This window comes from Prionailurus viverrinus, chromosome A1 (assembly GCF_022837055.1).
Source record: "Prionailurus viverrinus isolate Anna chromosome A1, UM_Priviv_1.0, whole genome shotgun sequence".
NCBI lineage: Eukaryota > Metazoa > Chordata > Mammalia > Carnivora > Felidae > Prionailurus > Prionailurus viverrinus.
In genome coordinates this window covers 145549869-145566998 of record NC_062561.1, presented here as the reverse complement: position 1 = coordinate 145566998, position 17130 = coordinate 145549869, and the positions used below count along the sequence as shown (strand labels likewise).

The window sequence follows — 17130 nt, the reverse complement described above, 5'->3', positions numbered from 1 at the left end:
TAACATGTATGAAATCTAACAAAGTAATGGGGGTTTTGTGTGAGAGCCACTCAAAACTATTGCAACAGTAGTTTAAAATTCTCCCTTTAAATTCCTTCAGAGAAACACTAAGGACAAGTGACAACGTTCTACTGCATGCCTAAGTCTGTCACATAATATACTGGCTTAAGTAAGAGATTTGTCCCTGCAGCAAAAGTGGATGTCTTAGTTAATAACCGAAGGCATCCCCTAAAAGCCCCAAGATAATTTCATAGACAGTACAAAATGTGGGTATTCATCTGAAAGCATGAAATTGGCTTTTACTTCTGATTTTCTAGGTTAATTTGGTAACAATTCAAGTGTTTGCTATTTGGTTGTGAGAGGCTGACCTGCCTTCTACTCTTAGAAATGGGTCTCATATAATGGAATATAGGCAGACACAGCTGGCAGTGCACACTCCAACAGTAAATACAAAGCTTGCAAGGCAGAAGAGGATGAGTGCTTTAACAATCAGAAGAAGCACTGCAAACTGCTCTTGGGGATTTTAAACGTGACCAAAGTGAGGTTTTTAAAATGCACGTTCTTTTCCCAGATGGTCCAGAAATGGTACAGGTCATGAAAAGGAGCTCCTTGGAGGTGGAGTCCTCACTTTCGCAGCTCCAGCAAAGGCTTCAGACTCCAGAAAGCAGAAAGGACGCATAACTCAGTAAAACGCTAAGGGTCACCATAGCAATTGACAGTGCCCGTGGATGACCACTAGGGGGCGCTTCCAACATTCTGCAGGAAATAGGCGAGAAAGCTTTGTCATTCCTTGAGGAAACCACAGCTCTCCAAAAGGGGAGGAGCCTTTGGAAATTCCTCTAGCTCCATTTTTCTTTAGTAAGATTGGCTGCAGTGCCTCAGGAACATCTGGGTCAGGGAAATAAGGGTCCAAACTTCCCCGGGGAAAGTGCACACAGAGTGACCTCTTCCCCTCTGGAAGACTCTGGGGACCTCAAAGCAGACCGCATGGACGTTTCCACATGTTGTTTTGCCTGAAACTACTATGCCTGTGGTCCTGTCACGGATTTTTCCTGGTTTAGTCCACCTTCCAAGACTGGTTTTGAGCCAAGAAAGTTAACCTTTATTTTCCTTTTCTTCTGCAAGACCTTGAGGTGCTTGGTGCAATTGACATGTATTAGTTCGAATGCTCAGTTTTTGAACACTGAGAAATAAATTGCAAGATACGCATTGTTAGGATCCAAACAACCCATGCTTATCATGCATCAAGGTGCATCAACCTCTTATTTGAAACTAAAGAGAACAGACAAGCAGCTTTTCAAAAAAAGAAAAATAAAGCATCCATAAATAACCCTCCTTGGGTTTAGTGCTACACTGTTGGCTAATATGAGCTATTGAAAATATTTTTGGAATGGTCTTCAAATATTATAAATATTTTCTTTTGCTTACTTGGTATTTCACTATATAGCTATGTACAGAGATGGCGCTTACCATGCAGGAAAAATATACATTCTCCACCTCTATGGTCCATTATGAAGGCTAGAATTTCCACTGGGTCTTATGAGCCAGCAAGTTGAATTTATTAGTCAGCCATTAGTTATAACAACATAATTAAAGTGCAAAGAAGGAAGGAAAGCAGCTAGATAGATCAGTTTTTTCATGGTCAGCATTAACATACTTCATGCCTCTAAGAGAAAATGTCAGGTGCAATAGGCTCAGGTAACAATAACTCTGTATCTTTTTCTCTTTCTTCTTTTAAAGCAGAGATCTCCCTGAGAAGAGAAGAGGGAGGTAAACATGAGATAGCCCTATTTCTTCAACAACCAACAATCCTGGGAAGAGTAAGGTCACTTCCCCAGCACACGACAGAAGAACTAAGTCCTGCCCTTAGTTTTCTGATATAAGAGCTGTTGAGTGGTTGGTCCCATTTCCCATACACTTCCAGTACTTTCAGTCATAAATATCCCTAAAGTTAAAAACAAAGATGACCGGGGAAGAACTGTCTACCAACAGCACACAGAAGTGTGGGTTTTAAAAAGAAGATCCCATTAAACAACGTTTTAAAAACACAGCCAGTATTCATAGTGAGCCGAAAAATGGTTTGTATAAATCAGAAAAAGTCCCCACATTACTGCGGGGAGGGTGGTGGGGAACAAGCACAGCAAGGTGCAGTGATAATTTTCAAGGATATCTGATCGCTCAGCCTGAAACCCCCACAGCGCTTGGTGGCCCCCTGTCCTACCCCACAGCGTTCTTGGGGAGGTGTGCAGGCACCTTTTTGCAAACTCCGCACCTGCCTCTCTGAGGGCACTGGCTTCTTGGGCACCACAGCCCCAGGAGGAAGCCCCGCCCCACCTGAAGTCAGCTGCCAGGCAGGAACCACGGGCAAAGCCTATTGAGTTGTTTTTTTTTTTTTTAAGTTGCATTCACTTGACTTTCATCACGTCTTTCCTATCCTGTTGCCTAAAAACCAAAAAAGCAGTTTCAGAACATGCCATCCCTCCAATGTAAATATTTAGAATGCACTGAAAACCATGCACATGCTTGTACACTGAAATTGCTCGTGTGGTGGTCCATCCCTGAAGAGGAAGCCTCAGCTTTTCTGGAAGCTTATAATAAAGAAAACATAACAGAAGCAGTTAAACCCTAGGAGAAAGTTGGTAGTTGTACCCAAGCCAGTAAAGTGCCAGACAAGCAGCTCAGGCCTCTTCCACAGATCTTTGTCCCCGAGTTCTAACGGAACACGGGCAAACTCTGAAATCTACCTTCTTACCTGCTTCATTACAATGGCTACCAGCATCTCCTATATTACATTCCCTTATGAAAAATGTACCATCAGCTTTACTAAGGATCAGTCTTTTCACCTTCCCACCCAAGTCTGAAGCATCTGTCTTTGACCCCAAACAGCTGGGCTTCCCTGGCTGGAGACAGAATTCCAGTTGGGTTCCATCTTCTTCAGTGGACAAAGGAGACTGGCTTTGTCTCTATCCCTGGTCCACACTGCACGGTGGGAGGCATGGCATGCATGGCTCAGTTCTGTCCGTCCCACTTTCCATGAGAATTCTACGGAGTCAGGGGCAAGGCCAGATCTTCAAGCAGGGAGCCGAGGTTCAATTTTTAGTGACAGTTCATACAGCGTATCTTCATCTATGATGAGGGCTTTGTCAAGCAGGTACTGAGTCACCTGGAGGAACAGGGAAATCCGAGCTTTTGGTTCTTACAGAACACCAGTACTCACGTTTTCTGAATGGAATCTGACACAATTAAACATTTTCTCTTAAGACACTTAAAAAATGTTACGTAACTTCTTAAAAATCATGAATATTTTCTCATTGTAAAAAAAAACCCAACAACAATCACACATTTCCAGTCCTCTCCCAGCTCCTAACCGCAGGCAGCACTGCTATCATGTGGTTTGTATCCTCCAGAGGGTTCTATCTTTCTAGATATTCAATGTACTTAATAGAAATCTTTTTTCTCTCATTAGTGGTATCCTACTGTACATCTTCTTCTGGTTTCATCTCTTCACTGTAAGTCCGGGAGAGCCCTGATTACACAGAATGTCAGTACACAGAATGTTAACTGCTATACAGTATTAACCTGTGATCAGAGGTTATTTAACGATCTCTTATTGATGGGTGTTTAGCTGCTGTCAGTATCCCACTATTACCCAATGTGACAGTGAAATACAGTGAAATCCTCCTTAGCACGTTTCCTGTGCTCACTCAGGAATGTTCCTTTGGGACAGACAAAATGAAATGAAATGAAATGACACTAAGATAAAAATGTTGGGGCCTGGAGTATTTCCATGGAAATATTTCTTTAATTTTACCGATATGACTTACATAAGTAAAATTAATAGTCTGATCGGTTCTAGCATATATATCACAATACAGGACACCCCCGCTACCCCACGAAGTTCCCTCTTTCAGCTTCCCAGTCAATCTGCTCCCAGAAGCAGCCACCGCTAGGACTTCTGTTACCAGGTATTAGTTTTGTTGACTCTAGAATTTGAGGTAAGTGTGTGCTTGGTGTCCAGCTCCTTTCACTCAGCATAGTGTTTTGAGGTCCATCCATGCTGTGGCGTGTATCATTAGTCTGTCCTGTCACTGCTGAGCAGTGCTGCATGGTGTAGATACACCACGTTCGTTTAGCAGTTCATCTGTTTGTGGGCACCTGGGCTATTTCCAATTTTTGGCTATTATTAAGAAACGCTACAAACATCTTATACAAGACTTTCAGTGAGCATGTTTTCATTTGGATAAACGCCTAGGAGAGGAATTCCTGGGTCCTAACGTAGATGCATATTTAATGTTTTAAGAAACATCCACACAACACAGTTTTCCAAAGTAGATGAACCATGTTCTTCTCACCGGCAATGTAGGAGAAGTCTGGCTGCTCAGTTCGTCAATTTTTAATTTTAAAAGATGATGTAAACTAACCTCCCAAATTGCTGTACCTATAGTATATGAGAGTACCTGGTATCACACACTGTAACTAATGTTTGATATTACCAATATTCTAAAATTTGTGAAAATGATGCCTCAGTATAATTTGCATTTCTCTTCCTTCTCACCAGTGAAGCCGAACATTTTTCAAATATTTACTGGCCATTTTTGTTCTTATTCTGTGAGTTACCTCACCTGTTCATAGCTTTGCCTATCTTTCTACTGAGTTGTTTATACTTTTCTTACAGATGAATAAGAATACTTCTATTCTGTCTCTTTTACATGTTATAAAATATCTCCTCCTCTCCTGGTTTTATTTTTGCTTTTTAAAATAATTTCCTTTTGTCACATAGAAGTTTTTAATTTTGATGCAGCAAGCTTAACCAATCTTGTCTTTTGCAGCTTTTACATTCAATGCTTAAGAAGGTGTTTCTAATCTACAGGTCATGAATATTTTGCCCTATATTTTATTCACATAATTTAATATTTCTTTTTACATTTAGATAATGAGCTCATCTGGATTTTTGGGTGTGTGAATGGTAGCAGATGGAAAGCCAAAATTCCTATTCCATTTACTTGAATGGTCAATTTCTTTCTGGCACTTTCTGTAAATGCCTCCTTTGTTCCATATTAGATTTTCATATAGACAAATCTCCATCTTGACTGTATCCCACTCCACTGAATTTGTATTCCTGCACCAATATAGTCCTGTTCTATTCACTATAGTTTTAAGACACATGTCTGTATCTGGTAGGGAAAGTTCTTTCTTATTCTTCTTATTTTTCAAAAAATCCTTGTCTGGTTTTTTTTTTTTTTTTTTTCCTAAGCTTCCTTATGGGTTTCAGGATAAGTCTGTCAAGTTCTATAAAATAAGGAAAAACTGGCTTTGAGTTATATGGGAATCTTCTGTACTATTTTTCTGTAAAGCTAAAATGATTCTAAAAAATAATATCTATTAAAAATGAAAAAAGGAAAGGGAAGGGAAGACCAGCTGTGGCTGGGATAGAGAAAGAAAGGGGGTCTATAAAGTGAGACGAGTCTTGAAAGATGAACAGGGGCCATGTAATGTAACATTTCTTGGACACATCTAGACCTTTTCTTTCTTTATCCTAAGAGCAATGAAAAACCTATAAAATATTTTATGCAAGGGACAAAGATATTTTTACCTTGTGTTTCAGAGAGTTCTATCTGACTGTAATTTGTAGAATGGATTTTACATCCTAGAGTGAATGCAGGTAGACCAAGTAACAGATATTGGTAGCTTGGACCAGGGTGGTGGTGTAGACACATTAATGAGAAATATAAAATATACAATTGCTAGAACTTGATAAATTGGGTGTTCTTTTTGCCTGCTTTCTTTCTCTGTCTCTCTCTTTTCCTCTTTCTATCCTTCCTTCCTTCTTCTTTCTCAGAGTTGCCAAAGATTTGTCTGTTTTATTGGTCTTTCCTGTGAGTCAGCTTTTGGTATTATTGATCAACTTTACCACTGTTTCTAATTCATTAATTTCCGCTTTTCTATTTATTAATTCCCTTAACATCCACACAATATTACCTTTGACTGATGGTCTATTCGATAGCAAGTCTGCTGGAACTGGCGTATCTCTCTGATGATGTGTGATATCTAATAAAGAAACAATAACAACAAAAGCAAAGCAAAAGGATTGCATCACATTCTTCTGGGCCCTACCCACAAGCAGTCAGGCATTTTCTCCAGTGAAGTGTTGGAGCCGTGCCCTATCATTCTCTATGCCCAGGGGTTTCTTGCCCTTCAAAGAGTCACATGAAATGTAAACGGCAAGAAGATATTGCATTCACAATCAGAAGAACAGGTAGCACCGGGTAACCTCAGGTTCAGCAGGTGGTTTACCTCAGGTGGTAAACTCTGGGTGTTATTTTCCTGGGCTCCTTGCTTCTAACTTGGTGCTCAGAACCTGCTTGTCCAGCACAAGGCTTTCAGCACCTATCACTGCTCCATCTTAGAGAGTCATCCCTGGAGTTATTCCCCACCCCTTTGCCCACAATGCAAGCTGCAATACCCCTGCTGACAATCAGCCACATCACGTATTAAACCTGATGGCCCCCAACTCTTTCACCTCAAAATGAAAATGCAAACAGTAACCTCCATGACTTAGCCTCCCTCTTCTCTATAAGCCATTGAAGTCATCAAAATAGGCTGATTATGAAATTACTACCTACCATTCTCATTTTGGAGAAATTGACAAGGCCTTCCTCAGTAAAGTTTGGTGTTCCTTCTTCAATAAATGCTAGGTCTGTCAGGTACATCCCCAGATAAGGAACAGCTGGGGGGTTACAGCTGCAAAACCAAGGAACACTGTTCTCAAGCTCATTCACAGAAATATCGAATTCCCTCCCCTGTTTAACAGGATGTAGTATACTGCTTCAATCCTGAAGAATAAAGTCTTTTAATCCCATCTTCAGAAGCAGTCTCCTGATATTAAGAGTTTTAAATACATCTCACAATAGACTATAATAGAAAATTACAGCCCGTACTTTACAATGTGTTTGAGACAATGGTGCGTTCAAACAACAGGATGCCTTACAGACAAATACAAAACAGGTGCTGGCAGTACTTGGAAACTAGCCATATGAGCATGTAGGAACCCCCTGAGCCCTCACCTCCTTAGAGTATAAACAGGAAACTTTAAAGAACTGGGTAGAAAAATCAATGTGATTAGAGCTTGTAAAGCTTGCGTTCTGATTTAGTTAGTATTTCAGTGTTTTAGAAGGTATAGACTTAATTAACATCACGACCGCACACTACATAGATGCCTTGTGTTTGGTTTTTGAGGGGGGTGCACTTGGTCTTCTCAGAGTCAAGAGTGAGGCCATGGACTTTTGGACCAGAGACAACTGGGTCTGAGTCCCAGTATGACCACGTACTGAGTGATGCTGGTCAACCTCTATGAACCACAGTCTCCTCATCTGTAAAATGGAGACAATAAAACTTATCTCTTTAGTTCACTGTCAGGCTTAAATCAGACACATGGAGCACTATGCATGGCGTCTGTCATGGAGTAAGGATCTGGTGTAGTTCTTCTAATGCTGTTGTTGTTCCTACAAGTCTTCTGTTTACTTATGGCATCACAGGACTAACATTTTCCAGAGCAAGTCAAGTATGTGCAGTAGATCATAAGAAAACCAGCTGCAGGAGAACAGGTTCTATTCTCTCTCTCTCTCTCTCTCTCTCGGTCTGTCTCAGGAGACAGTAATGGCCCAGCAATAAAAGGCCACAAATACATAACAATAATTAATAGGTCCTAGAATATTTTTGAAAAGTCACAAGAAATCATGTGCTGTGCTTAGATTAATAAATATCAAACCAAGAAACTTCTTATAGTAAAACATGTTTGATTTTATAGTAAAAGCTGGCGATGTTTTCTTCTTGCTTGGGACAGTCTACATGCCATGAGTATATCCACAAGACACTGTATGCATAGTATTTCAAATGAAAAGAAAAATTGGGAAAATATCTAGATGATGGAAGTTATTTCCCATTTGTTTTTCTTTTCAAAGCAAAGTAGGAGGCAGGCCACTATGTGTATATTGTAAACATTATTTAAATATATTTTTGCATTATGAATAACTTAATAATTAAAATAAACATACTTTTTAAGGGTTTCTCTGAGATTTTTAAATCTTCCTTCAGATGAAACAGTCTTCTGAAGTTTGTCCATTAGAGCTTTTGTCTAGAAAGAAACAAATAAATTAGTATGTCATGAAAATTTTCCTATGTTTTGACAAGACAGGTAGGGTTACCAAAAGATGCTCAATTCCCTTCTACAGTGGCTGGGGCTGACACCTTTGTCAGACTGTTGTTATGTGACAGACATGGGGCATTATGGTTAAATTTCATGTTTAAAAAAATAACATGTGGAGAAGAGAAAGTGACTACACTGCTCATTTAGCCAAAAAGAGGAAAATCCATAGAAAAAAATTGCAATGGCACAAGAAGCAGGGATTTAAAGAATTGACAAAGCACTGTTGAATTAGGGAACCTTAAAGGAGAGGTCTCATGTCAGGTGGTTTTCAGGGTGAATCTTCCTGTGTGTTAATTTCCAAATTATCAAAACACAGACTTGGTTGCTTGGCTATCTTCTACTACAAACCCCTTGTTTTGTGATCACAGTCATCAACTTGTTAGAGAAGTATAACTGATGTTTGCCAAGAAATAAAACTGTTGTCGACATCGATCTGGAGTCTCTTCCACGGACATGGGAGAATGGTAGGGTGGCCCTTGGGGGTGATGACCCACCCCTGGTAACACCCATGCCCAGGCAAGGGAGCAGGGACACTTGGAATGTCCAGGCTGGGACCCCTCAGATGACTCTGCCTCAGTCTAGGGAGGAGCTGCATGCTTCAGGAGAGCTTTCAGAATGACTCAAAGGGCTGCCTTCCTCATCCTGCTTCCTGAGGACTCTGAAAGAGGACAGCCAACAAGGTCTGGGCAGGGGTGGAAGGATAGGAGGGGGCTGGGCTGGGCTGGGCAGGCCTCCTGCCTGGCCCAGAGCTGGCCTTGGGTGAAAGAAGCTGCAGAAATATAGTCTGTCCTATAGCCACAGACCAGATTCAGTGGGCTTCATAGTTCACATTTACCAGGCCTTCTGGATGTCGCCCAGACTGGACTCAGATCTGAAGAAGAGACAGCTACAAAGCAGACAGTATGACGAGAGCATCTGGAGCAGGGCATATCTGCAACCAGGCACTACCTGTTGTGACTAGACTGAGGTCCTGGGCCCCAGAGGATAGTCCATCACCCATCCTAAAGCCCCTTTAGATGATACATATATATGTGATTGAAATGGTATTTAATCTATTATGCCTATTTAATGCCCCTACAGGTAGTACATTCAAATTTGAAAAAAAAAAAAAGATTTTAATATTAGTCTTATCACCCCTATTCCTTAGTCCATTATCCCTGAAGCTGCATCCTGTCAAACACATAAATATCACTTAAGTCAACTATGGGGAAGGCCTAACGTTTCCTTCTTTTTCTCTCAAGTTTTTAAATTCCAGTTAGTTAACATAAAGTATAATATCAGTTTCAGAGGTAGAATTCAGTGATTCATCACTTATACACAACACCCAGTGCTCATCACAAGTGCCCTCCTTAATACCCATCACCCGTTTAACCCACCTCCACCCGCCCACCTTCTCTCTAGTAACCCTCTCAGTTTGTTTTCTGTAGTTTAGTCTGTTTTCTCTTTGCCTTTCTCTTCCCACCCCCTCCCCATATTCATCTGTTTTGTTTCTTAAATTCCACATATGAGTGAAATCATTCAGTATTTGTCTTTCTCTGACTGACTTATTTTGCTTGGCATAATACTCTCTAGCTCCACCCATGTCTTGCAAATGGCAACATTCCATTCTTTTCTATGGCTAATATTCTATTATATATAAATATACCACATCTTCTTTTTCTATTCATCAGTTGATGGACATTTGGGCTCTTTCCATAATTTGGCTATTGTAGATAATGCTGCCATAAACATCAGAGTGTATGTATCCCTCCGAAGCAGTATTTTTGTATCCTTTGGGTAAATACCTAGTAGGGCCACTGCTGAATCATAGGCCTAATGTTTTCTTAAAGAAGATTTAAGAATCCCTTGGTACCAACTTCAGATGAAAAAGAAATAGGGGAAAGTGAATGAAAGAGAAGGCAGAGGAGTGACTTACTGACCTCGAGGAAATGTGACAATGTGTGTGACAGGATAATATGCTCTTTGTGTCTAATGCCCAATGGCTGAGGCCAACATTGTCTTAGGGGGAGGCAAAAGCTAGCCACAACAAGGGCATCAGTGTCCAGCTTTTCAATTCTGATACAGCTGTCTGAAACCCGTTTTAAAAACAGTATTTCAACAGCCATCATAACAGAAATCTCTCAAAAAAAACTAGGAAGAGAGGATAGTTTCCTCAATTTTATAAAAAGCATTTACAAAACACCTACAGCTAGCATTATCCATAATGGTGAAAAACTGAATGTTTTCCCCACAAGGATGAAGACAAGGAAAATATGTCTTTTCTCACCACCCTAACTCAACATAGTATTGGAAGTTTAGCCAGAGCAATAAGGCAAGAAAAGGAAATAAAAGGCATATGAATTAGAAAGAAAGAAATAAGACAGATCCTATTTATAAGTGACAATTGTCTATATAGAAAATCCGAAGGCATCTACAAAAAAGCTCCTAAGACTAATAAGTGAGTTTAGCAAGGTTGCAGATACATCACCAACATAAAAAAAAAAAAAAAATCACATTTGTATACACTAACAATGAACATGTGGAAATCAAAAATAAAACCACAGTAATATTTAAAATTTCCCCACAGAAAATGAAATATTTAGGCATAAATCTAACAAAACATATACAGGACTTTGCATGCTGAAAATTTCAAAATGCTGGTTTAAGAAAGCCTGAAGAAATGGAGAAACATACTGTGTTTGTGGACTGGAAAATTCAACATAGTAATAAGACTCAACATTGGTTTAATGAAATTTCAATAAAAATGTCAATAAAGGGGCACTGGGTGGCACAGGTGATTAAGTGTCTGACTCTTGATTTTGGCTCAGATCACGATCTCACGGTTCATGAACTGGGCTCTGTGCAGACAGGGCGGAGCCTGCTTGGGATTCTTTCCCTCCCTCTCTCTCTGCCCCTCCCATACTTGATCTCACTCTTTCTCTCTCAAAATAAATAAACATTAAAAAAATCTCAATACAGTTTTTTTAGACATATTTTTTTTACTAAAATTTATATGGAAAGTCATAGCACCTAGAGTAGCTAAAATAATTTTGAAACGGAAGGATAAAGTGGGAGGAATAGAGAAAGAACTCTCAGATCTCAAAGGTGAGAAAAAAATCCAATTAAAAAATAAGCTGCAGACATTTCATTGAAGAGAATAAACAGATGGTAAACTAGCATATGAAAAGATGTTTAACAACATTAGCCATTAGGAAAATGCAAATTAAAACAATAATGAGATATCAAAAGGGCTAAAATAAAAAACTGTGATAACACCAAATGTGGGCAAGAATTTGGAGAAACTAGCTCACTCATACTTGGCCGATAGAAGTATAAAGTGGCGCAGCCACTCTGGAAAAGAATTTGACAGTTTCTTATAAAACTAAACACACAATAACCATATGATCCAGCAACTGCACTCTTAGGCATTTATCCCAGAGAAACAAAAAGTTATAGTCACACAAAACCTATACATGAATGTGCACAGCAGTTTTATTTGTAATAGCCCCAACCCGAAAACAATCCAGATGTTCTTCAAGGGGTGAATGGCTAAAACGTCCTGTATTTATACCATGAGTACCACTTAGCATTAAAAAGAAACTAAATACTGATACATGTAACACCATGAATGGATCTCACGGGAATTTTTAAAAGGGCAATCTCAAAATGTCATATACTGTATGATTCCACTTATATAATGTTCTTGAAATGACGAAATTTTATAGAGATGGAAAACAGATTTTTGGTCGCCAGGAGTTAGGGAGGGGCAGGGAGGAAGCAGCTATGGCTATAAAAGGGTGGCAGGAGGGATCCTGGTACCAAAACTGTGTTGATCTTGACCACTGTGGTAATAAAAGGGCATAAATGTAAATACACACAGACACAAATGAGTGTATGTAAAACTGATGGTTTGAAGGAGGTGAGTGGACGTTTCCAATGCTAACCTCATGGGTGGGATATGTTTATACTTACACAAGAGTTTACATCGGGGAGCAATTGGTGTAGGGTGTAGGGGATTTCCATTATCTTTTACAAACTGTATGTGAACCTACAGTGATCTCAACATATAAAGTGTTTTTTTAAAAACAGTACTTATAGAAGCTGTGGCTTTTATTTGCAAGGTCCGGGCTTTGTTGACAGAAAAAGAATTTGCCTCTGGCACCAGTAGGATGTGAAGGAGTCTGGAAAATTCCCCCAACGCCCTTTGAGAGGCCCAAGGTAGCTGTCTGCTAATAAAGGAGTAAGCCTGCCCACCACGGATCACCAAGGGCAGGGAACCTTGTAGGAAAGGAAGGACACACCCGATTTCAGAGGACCAGCAGAGCCAGTGAGAGCTGAAGGGCAGGTGAGCTCAGCTAAGCCCTCAATCGCTGTGCCCCTTTGATGGGCAGACCAGGCAGACCATACATACACCTGACATAGGCAATTCACGGCAGCCCGCACCCAGTGACCGGCTAGCAGAAGGCTACAATAGGTGGGTGCACACAGCCTGCCTCAAGCCCGGAGGTGCCCTTCCCAACACCCACCAACACCCAGGGAGAAAGCCAGGAGACAGGGCACGGAAGAAACTGATTTAATTTGCACATTGAAAATATTGAATGAAAATGAGCAAACTGAATCCAGTTAAAAGAAAATTAAGAGGGTTTTCTGTACATCTGAGTCATTATGCCAAAACTTTACTATATAAAGGACAAACAAAAAAAAGTGAACATTGAGGTCCTAAGGCACTCATACCCTTGCTTTGGGGAGAAAGAATGGATCTGCAGGACATCTCTGTGTTTACTCGGAATCAACGTATGTTCTCCAAATAATTTTGGAAACAACTCCAGTCAACTACACTGTTTGAAGTTGTCCCAAATATGTTATAATGAATGTTTTGGGTTGTATTTGCTTTTCTAAATTAACCAATTAGAAGTGCACATGAGTGGAATCAATTAAGTGGTAAGAACGCAGTAATTACCCGCACTGGCACCTTTCTTTGGCAACTGAGCTGCTCGATTCAGTTAATTATTTCCTCATTAGTAATATTTCTCTTGGCTCTTGGCTCCCAGCCTCTCCTCTCGGCAGTGGGATGTGTCACACGTTGGTGCTCACCTGCTTGGACACCTTGGCCCAGGTTTTCTTCAGCCTATAGATGGCACTTCGGTTTAAGGCCGAGGTGATCTCCAGCACGCCATTGTAGTTGTGCAGGCATCGGCAAATGTCCGCCACTGCCACCCACTTCTCTATTGCGTTGGCACGGGAGCTGATATCAGCATAATTCATTATCTGGGAGGCCACCAGGTTGCTCATCTGAGACAGTGGAAAAGCCAAGAGAGACCAGCCAAGAGTCAAAGCAATGCATTCAGGCAAAGTGCCTAATTTACCCACGGAAATGTCAGGAAAGCAGGGTGCTGAGGGACAGGGAGATCACAGTCCGTATTTACATACCAATCTTCTGAAAAGACTGAAGTGTATAGTAATAGTAACAACAAGAAACTAAGGGGAACCTGTTCATCCTCAGAGTGAACAGGAGGGGTTGTTTGGAATCAACATGTTGGGAGGAAAGGATCACTTTTTTAATCAGTAATTTTGATGAAGGAGTTATTTCCAGTAATTGAGGAAATGAAATAGAATAAGCTGACCCTTGAGGAATGGCAAGCTTCGCTGATTACGAAGCGAAAAGTTTCACTTTTGGGGGGGGTGCTCTCCACATGCTCCTTCGCCCCCAACATGTGGGGACCAGGAAGCTCCAGTTATCACGGGAAAGAAAACACATTTACCCCCAATCAAATCAAATTCTAACCCAATACACTTTGAAGCCAGACACATTTAGGGAGAGGGGAAGAGAGAACATTTATTCCTTTTTATCTTGCTGGACTTGTTTCCATCAGAGTTAACAGGACTTACAGTTTCAAGGCTAAGTACTGTAATTCTATTAATTGAAACCAAGAGAAAAAGAGGCAGCAGCTGAAGCAGCTCAATATTTAGAATATGGAAAGGAAAAGAACAGCTTAGGACTGATGACTAACAGAGAACATAGGATATGTAATCTTACATCCATACACTTAATCTAGTGGGTATACCCATTCTTTGACCATTCCATAGGTATGTTAGATCTCACAGTGCCTCAGAATTATCATTGTATATATTCATTAAAAAAATTTTTGTACTGAGCTCCTAGACAAGGCCTTCTTTTAGGTTCTCAAAACAGGACCAAATAAATGAGAATACCTGATCTCAAGGCACTGAGCCTAGTTAGGCAGCAAGGTGAAGGGAGACAGACATAAACAAGTAAATATCACATAGTGAAATGCAAAGCTAGGTCTGCATGGAGGGGTTTGAGAACATGGAGGTAGCATGGGGCATTTGGCCAAGTACAGAGGAGGCTTCCAGAAACAGGTCATGCCTGCACAGAGTCCTAAAGGCTGACCAGGAGTTAGCCACTGCTTTCCATCAAAGGAGAAGAGCATTTGGAAAGGGACAGAGGTAGAAGGCACGGTGTAACAGAGGATCTTGCAGGCATCTGAGCACAAGGAAGCCATGAGAGGCACAGACGCCAGGTAAGCAGGGCTCCTGTAGGCCTGGTTGAGCAGCTGGGACTGTATGCTGAAGGTGAGAGGAAGCCACTGGCAGAATTTTGTTATGAAAATGGTATAATTAGATTGGTCTTCCAGAAAGGTAACTTCTGTGACACTGTATGAAGAAGGGACTTGGGGGACAAGGAGATGGCAGGGGCGATAGTGAGTTAGGAGCTCCTAAAGAAAGTGCTGAAAAATCAAATCACGGTCATGGCAGTGGGAAAGAAGGGGAAAAGAAGGGTCTGGGAAATATGTAGATTTAGGGTTCACTAATACGTTCGGGAGCGAGATGGGATGGGTAGCAGAGAAGGAGTCAAAGATGACCTCTAGATTCTATGCTTGGATGAGTGAGTGTGTGGTCTTGGCCACTACCCAAGACTAAGAATAAAGCATCAGATGTAGAAGTAGGCTTGGCAGGTCTGGGAAGTACCAATGAATGATAAGTTCCATTTGCAATCTGTTGAAGGCACAAAATAAGTGGCCATCCTGGTAGACACATGAGAGTCTGGAGCCTGGGAATGAACTTCTGATTTGATTGTTCGTTATATCCCAAGTGTATGTAGGCACAGACAATACAGGCTTGTTTTCTACAGCAGGGGCTCTGCTTCTCAGACAGTAGCCTACAGGGGCCATGTGTCCTGTCCTTTAGGCACCGGGGCCACGGATGCTCATCATGAGATAACATTCACTCAGCGTATATGCAGTCTGCATGTACCCTGTGCAAAATACCATCTCGGGAATTTGTTGTTGTTTTGCATTTTGATTCTGGATGACTTATTAATTTACCTACAGGGATCCTGATAGTCTTCTTTTTTTTTTTTTTAACATCATCATTATTCCTTTTACTGTAATCTAGTAGAACTGGAAAGGGAGCCTTCCCTTTGCCTAGATAAGCCTGAAGATACTCCCACATATGTGGTTCTGCAAAAGGACTGAGATGATTAGAACAGAACCAGTTAAGAGTTAGGAGTTGGTGGGTTTAACAGCAAGGCCATCTTACTGCTGGAGAAAAGCAGAGCCGGGAGATGGACTGACAGCTGGTCAGCAGTGTGCACAGCTACAGCAACACTGTAATTATGTTCAAAGGGGTCCCTTCCAAGCCTGGAATGCATATGTGCTGAATGTTCAGTAATAATGAGGGTGATCTGTACTAACCTAACCTTACTGTCACGAGCACCCCTGGGAACCGGTGACACATGTGCTATTAGAACTAGTCAGTGTATGACCATGAAGTAATGATGATTATGCTAAAATAACAGCAGCGACCTATGCATTATTGAGCACTTGCCAGACTTAGGTACCACTAAGAGTGAACCTCATATCTGGAAGTTAAATGGAACTTATTAAACTTGGAGCTCTTAGAGAAGATATAAGCTTTTTTTTTTTTTTTTAACATTTCATCAGTTCTGTTTTAGAGAAGGAGTCTTAAGACCCTGACTCATCTTCCTACAACATGCCCACATTTTATTTTTATGGCTACTCACATCATTGAAGTGCTGGCTGGTTTTCATAATGTAAGGTGTTCTTTCATTTTTATCCAGCTTCATCCACCCCTGCCCAAGAAATTCTCTGTAAGTTCAAAACAGAACACAAGACCAATTTAGTTTCTTAAATGGTGGCTATGATCCTGAACAATGAGTATGATTATTATATACATTAACTTTGACATTGCCCAACATCTAGTGCTCCTGACCGACTCAAATGAATTTTTGCTCATCTCTAGCATTTTACCACTCGATGTCAAAAGAAAAAGATTTTTCAATTTCCACCTTTTAGAAGAGTTTGAACTTTGTAAGGATTACGAACATTATAAAAACTTCTCTGAAAGTGGTAAACAATGGCCAACACAGAAGGAATAAAGTACTAATTCAGAAACCAAGACTATTTTCACTGGATCAGCTTTAAAAAATCTTAAGCCTTGGGGAGCCTAGGTGGCTCAGTCAAGTTAAGCATCTAACTTCAGCTCAGGTCATGATCTCACAGTTCATGACTTCGAGCCCCACAAAGGTCTGTGCTGACAGCTCAGGGCCTGAAGCCTGCTTCATATTCTGTCTCCCTCTCCCTCTGTTCCTCCCCACTCAAGCTCTGTCTCTCTCTCTCAAAAATAAATAAACATTAATAAACAAATAAACAAACAAACAAATAAATAAATAAATAAATGAAAAATCTTAAGCCTTAGCAGAAGGTCCAAAAAAAATCCATCACCACCAAAAACGTTAACCAAGAACAACATGTTTTCCTCCACTTTGCTCTGATATTCTCCAGGACAATGTCAATTCCACAGGCAGGGATTTTCCTTTATTGTCCCCAGAGCCCAGAACGGTACACATGGTAAAGGCTGAATAAACAAACACTGTTGTTACCACTTCATGTAGTGAAGGCAGT

At 40.7% G+C, this 17130-nt stretch overlaps 1 protein-coding gene across 2 annotated transcripts in view; it reads right to left on the bottom strand.

Annotated features, from left to right (window-relative positions):
- Positions 1–1537: 1537 nt before the first annotated feature.
- The window catches only part of RASGRF2 (Ras protein specific guanine nucleotide releasing factor 2), a 241504-nt gene continuing 225911 nt past the window's right edge, over positions 1538–17130 (bottom strand). For both annotated transcript variants that reach the window (XM_047873891.1, XM_047873892.1), the window contains exons 22-27: positions 16230–16314; positions 13280–13477; positions 8055–8134; positions 6624–6741; positions 5980–6048; positions 1538–3163 (exon numbers count right to left, since the gene is read on the bottom strand). In XM_047873891.1, the coding sequence (XP_047729847.1) occupies positions 3071–3163; positions 5980–6048; positions 6624–6741; positions 8055–8134; positions 13280–13477; positions 16230–16314 (643 nt within the window). In that variant the 3' untranslated portion in view covers positions 1538–3070. The remainder of the gene's footprint in view (positions 3164–5979; positions 6049–6623; positions 6742–8054; positions 8135–13279; positions 13478–16229; positions 16315–17130) is intronic.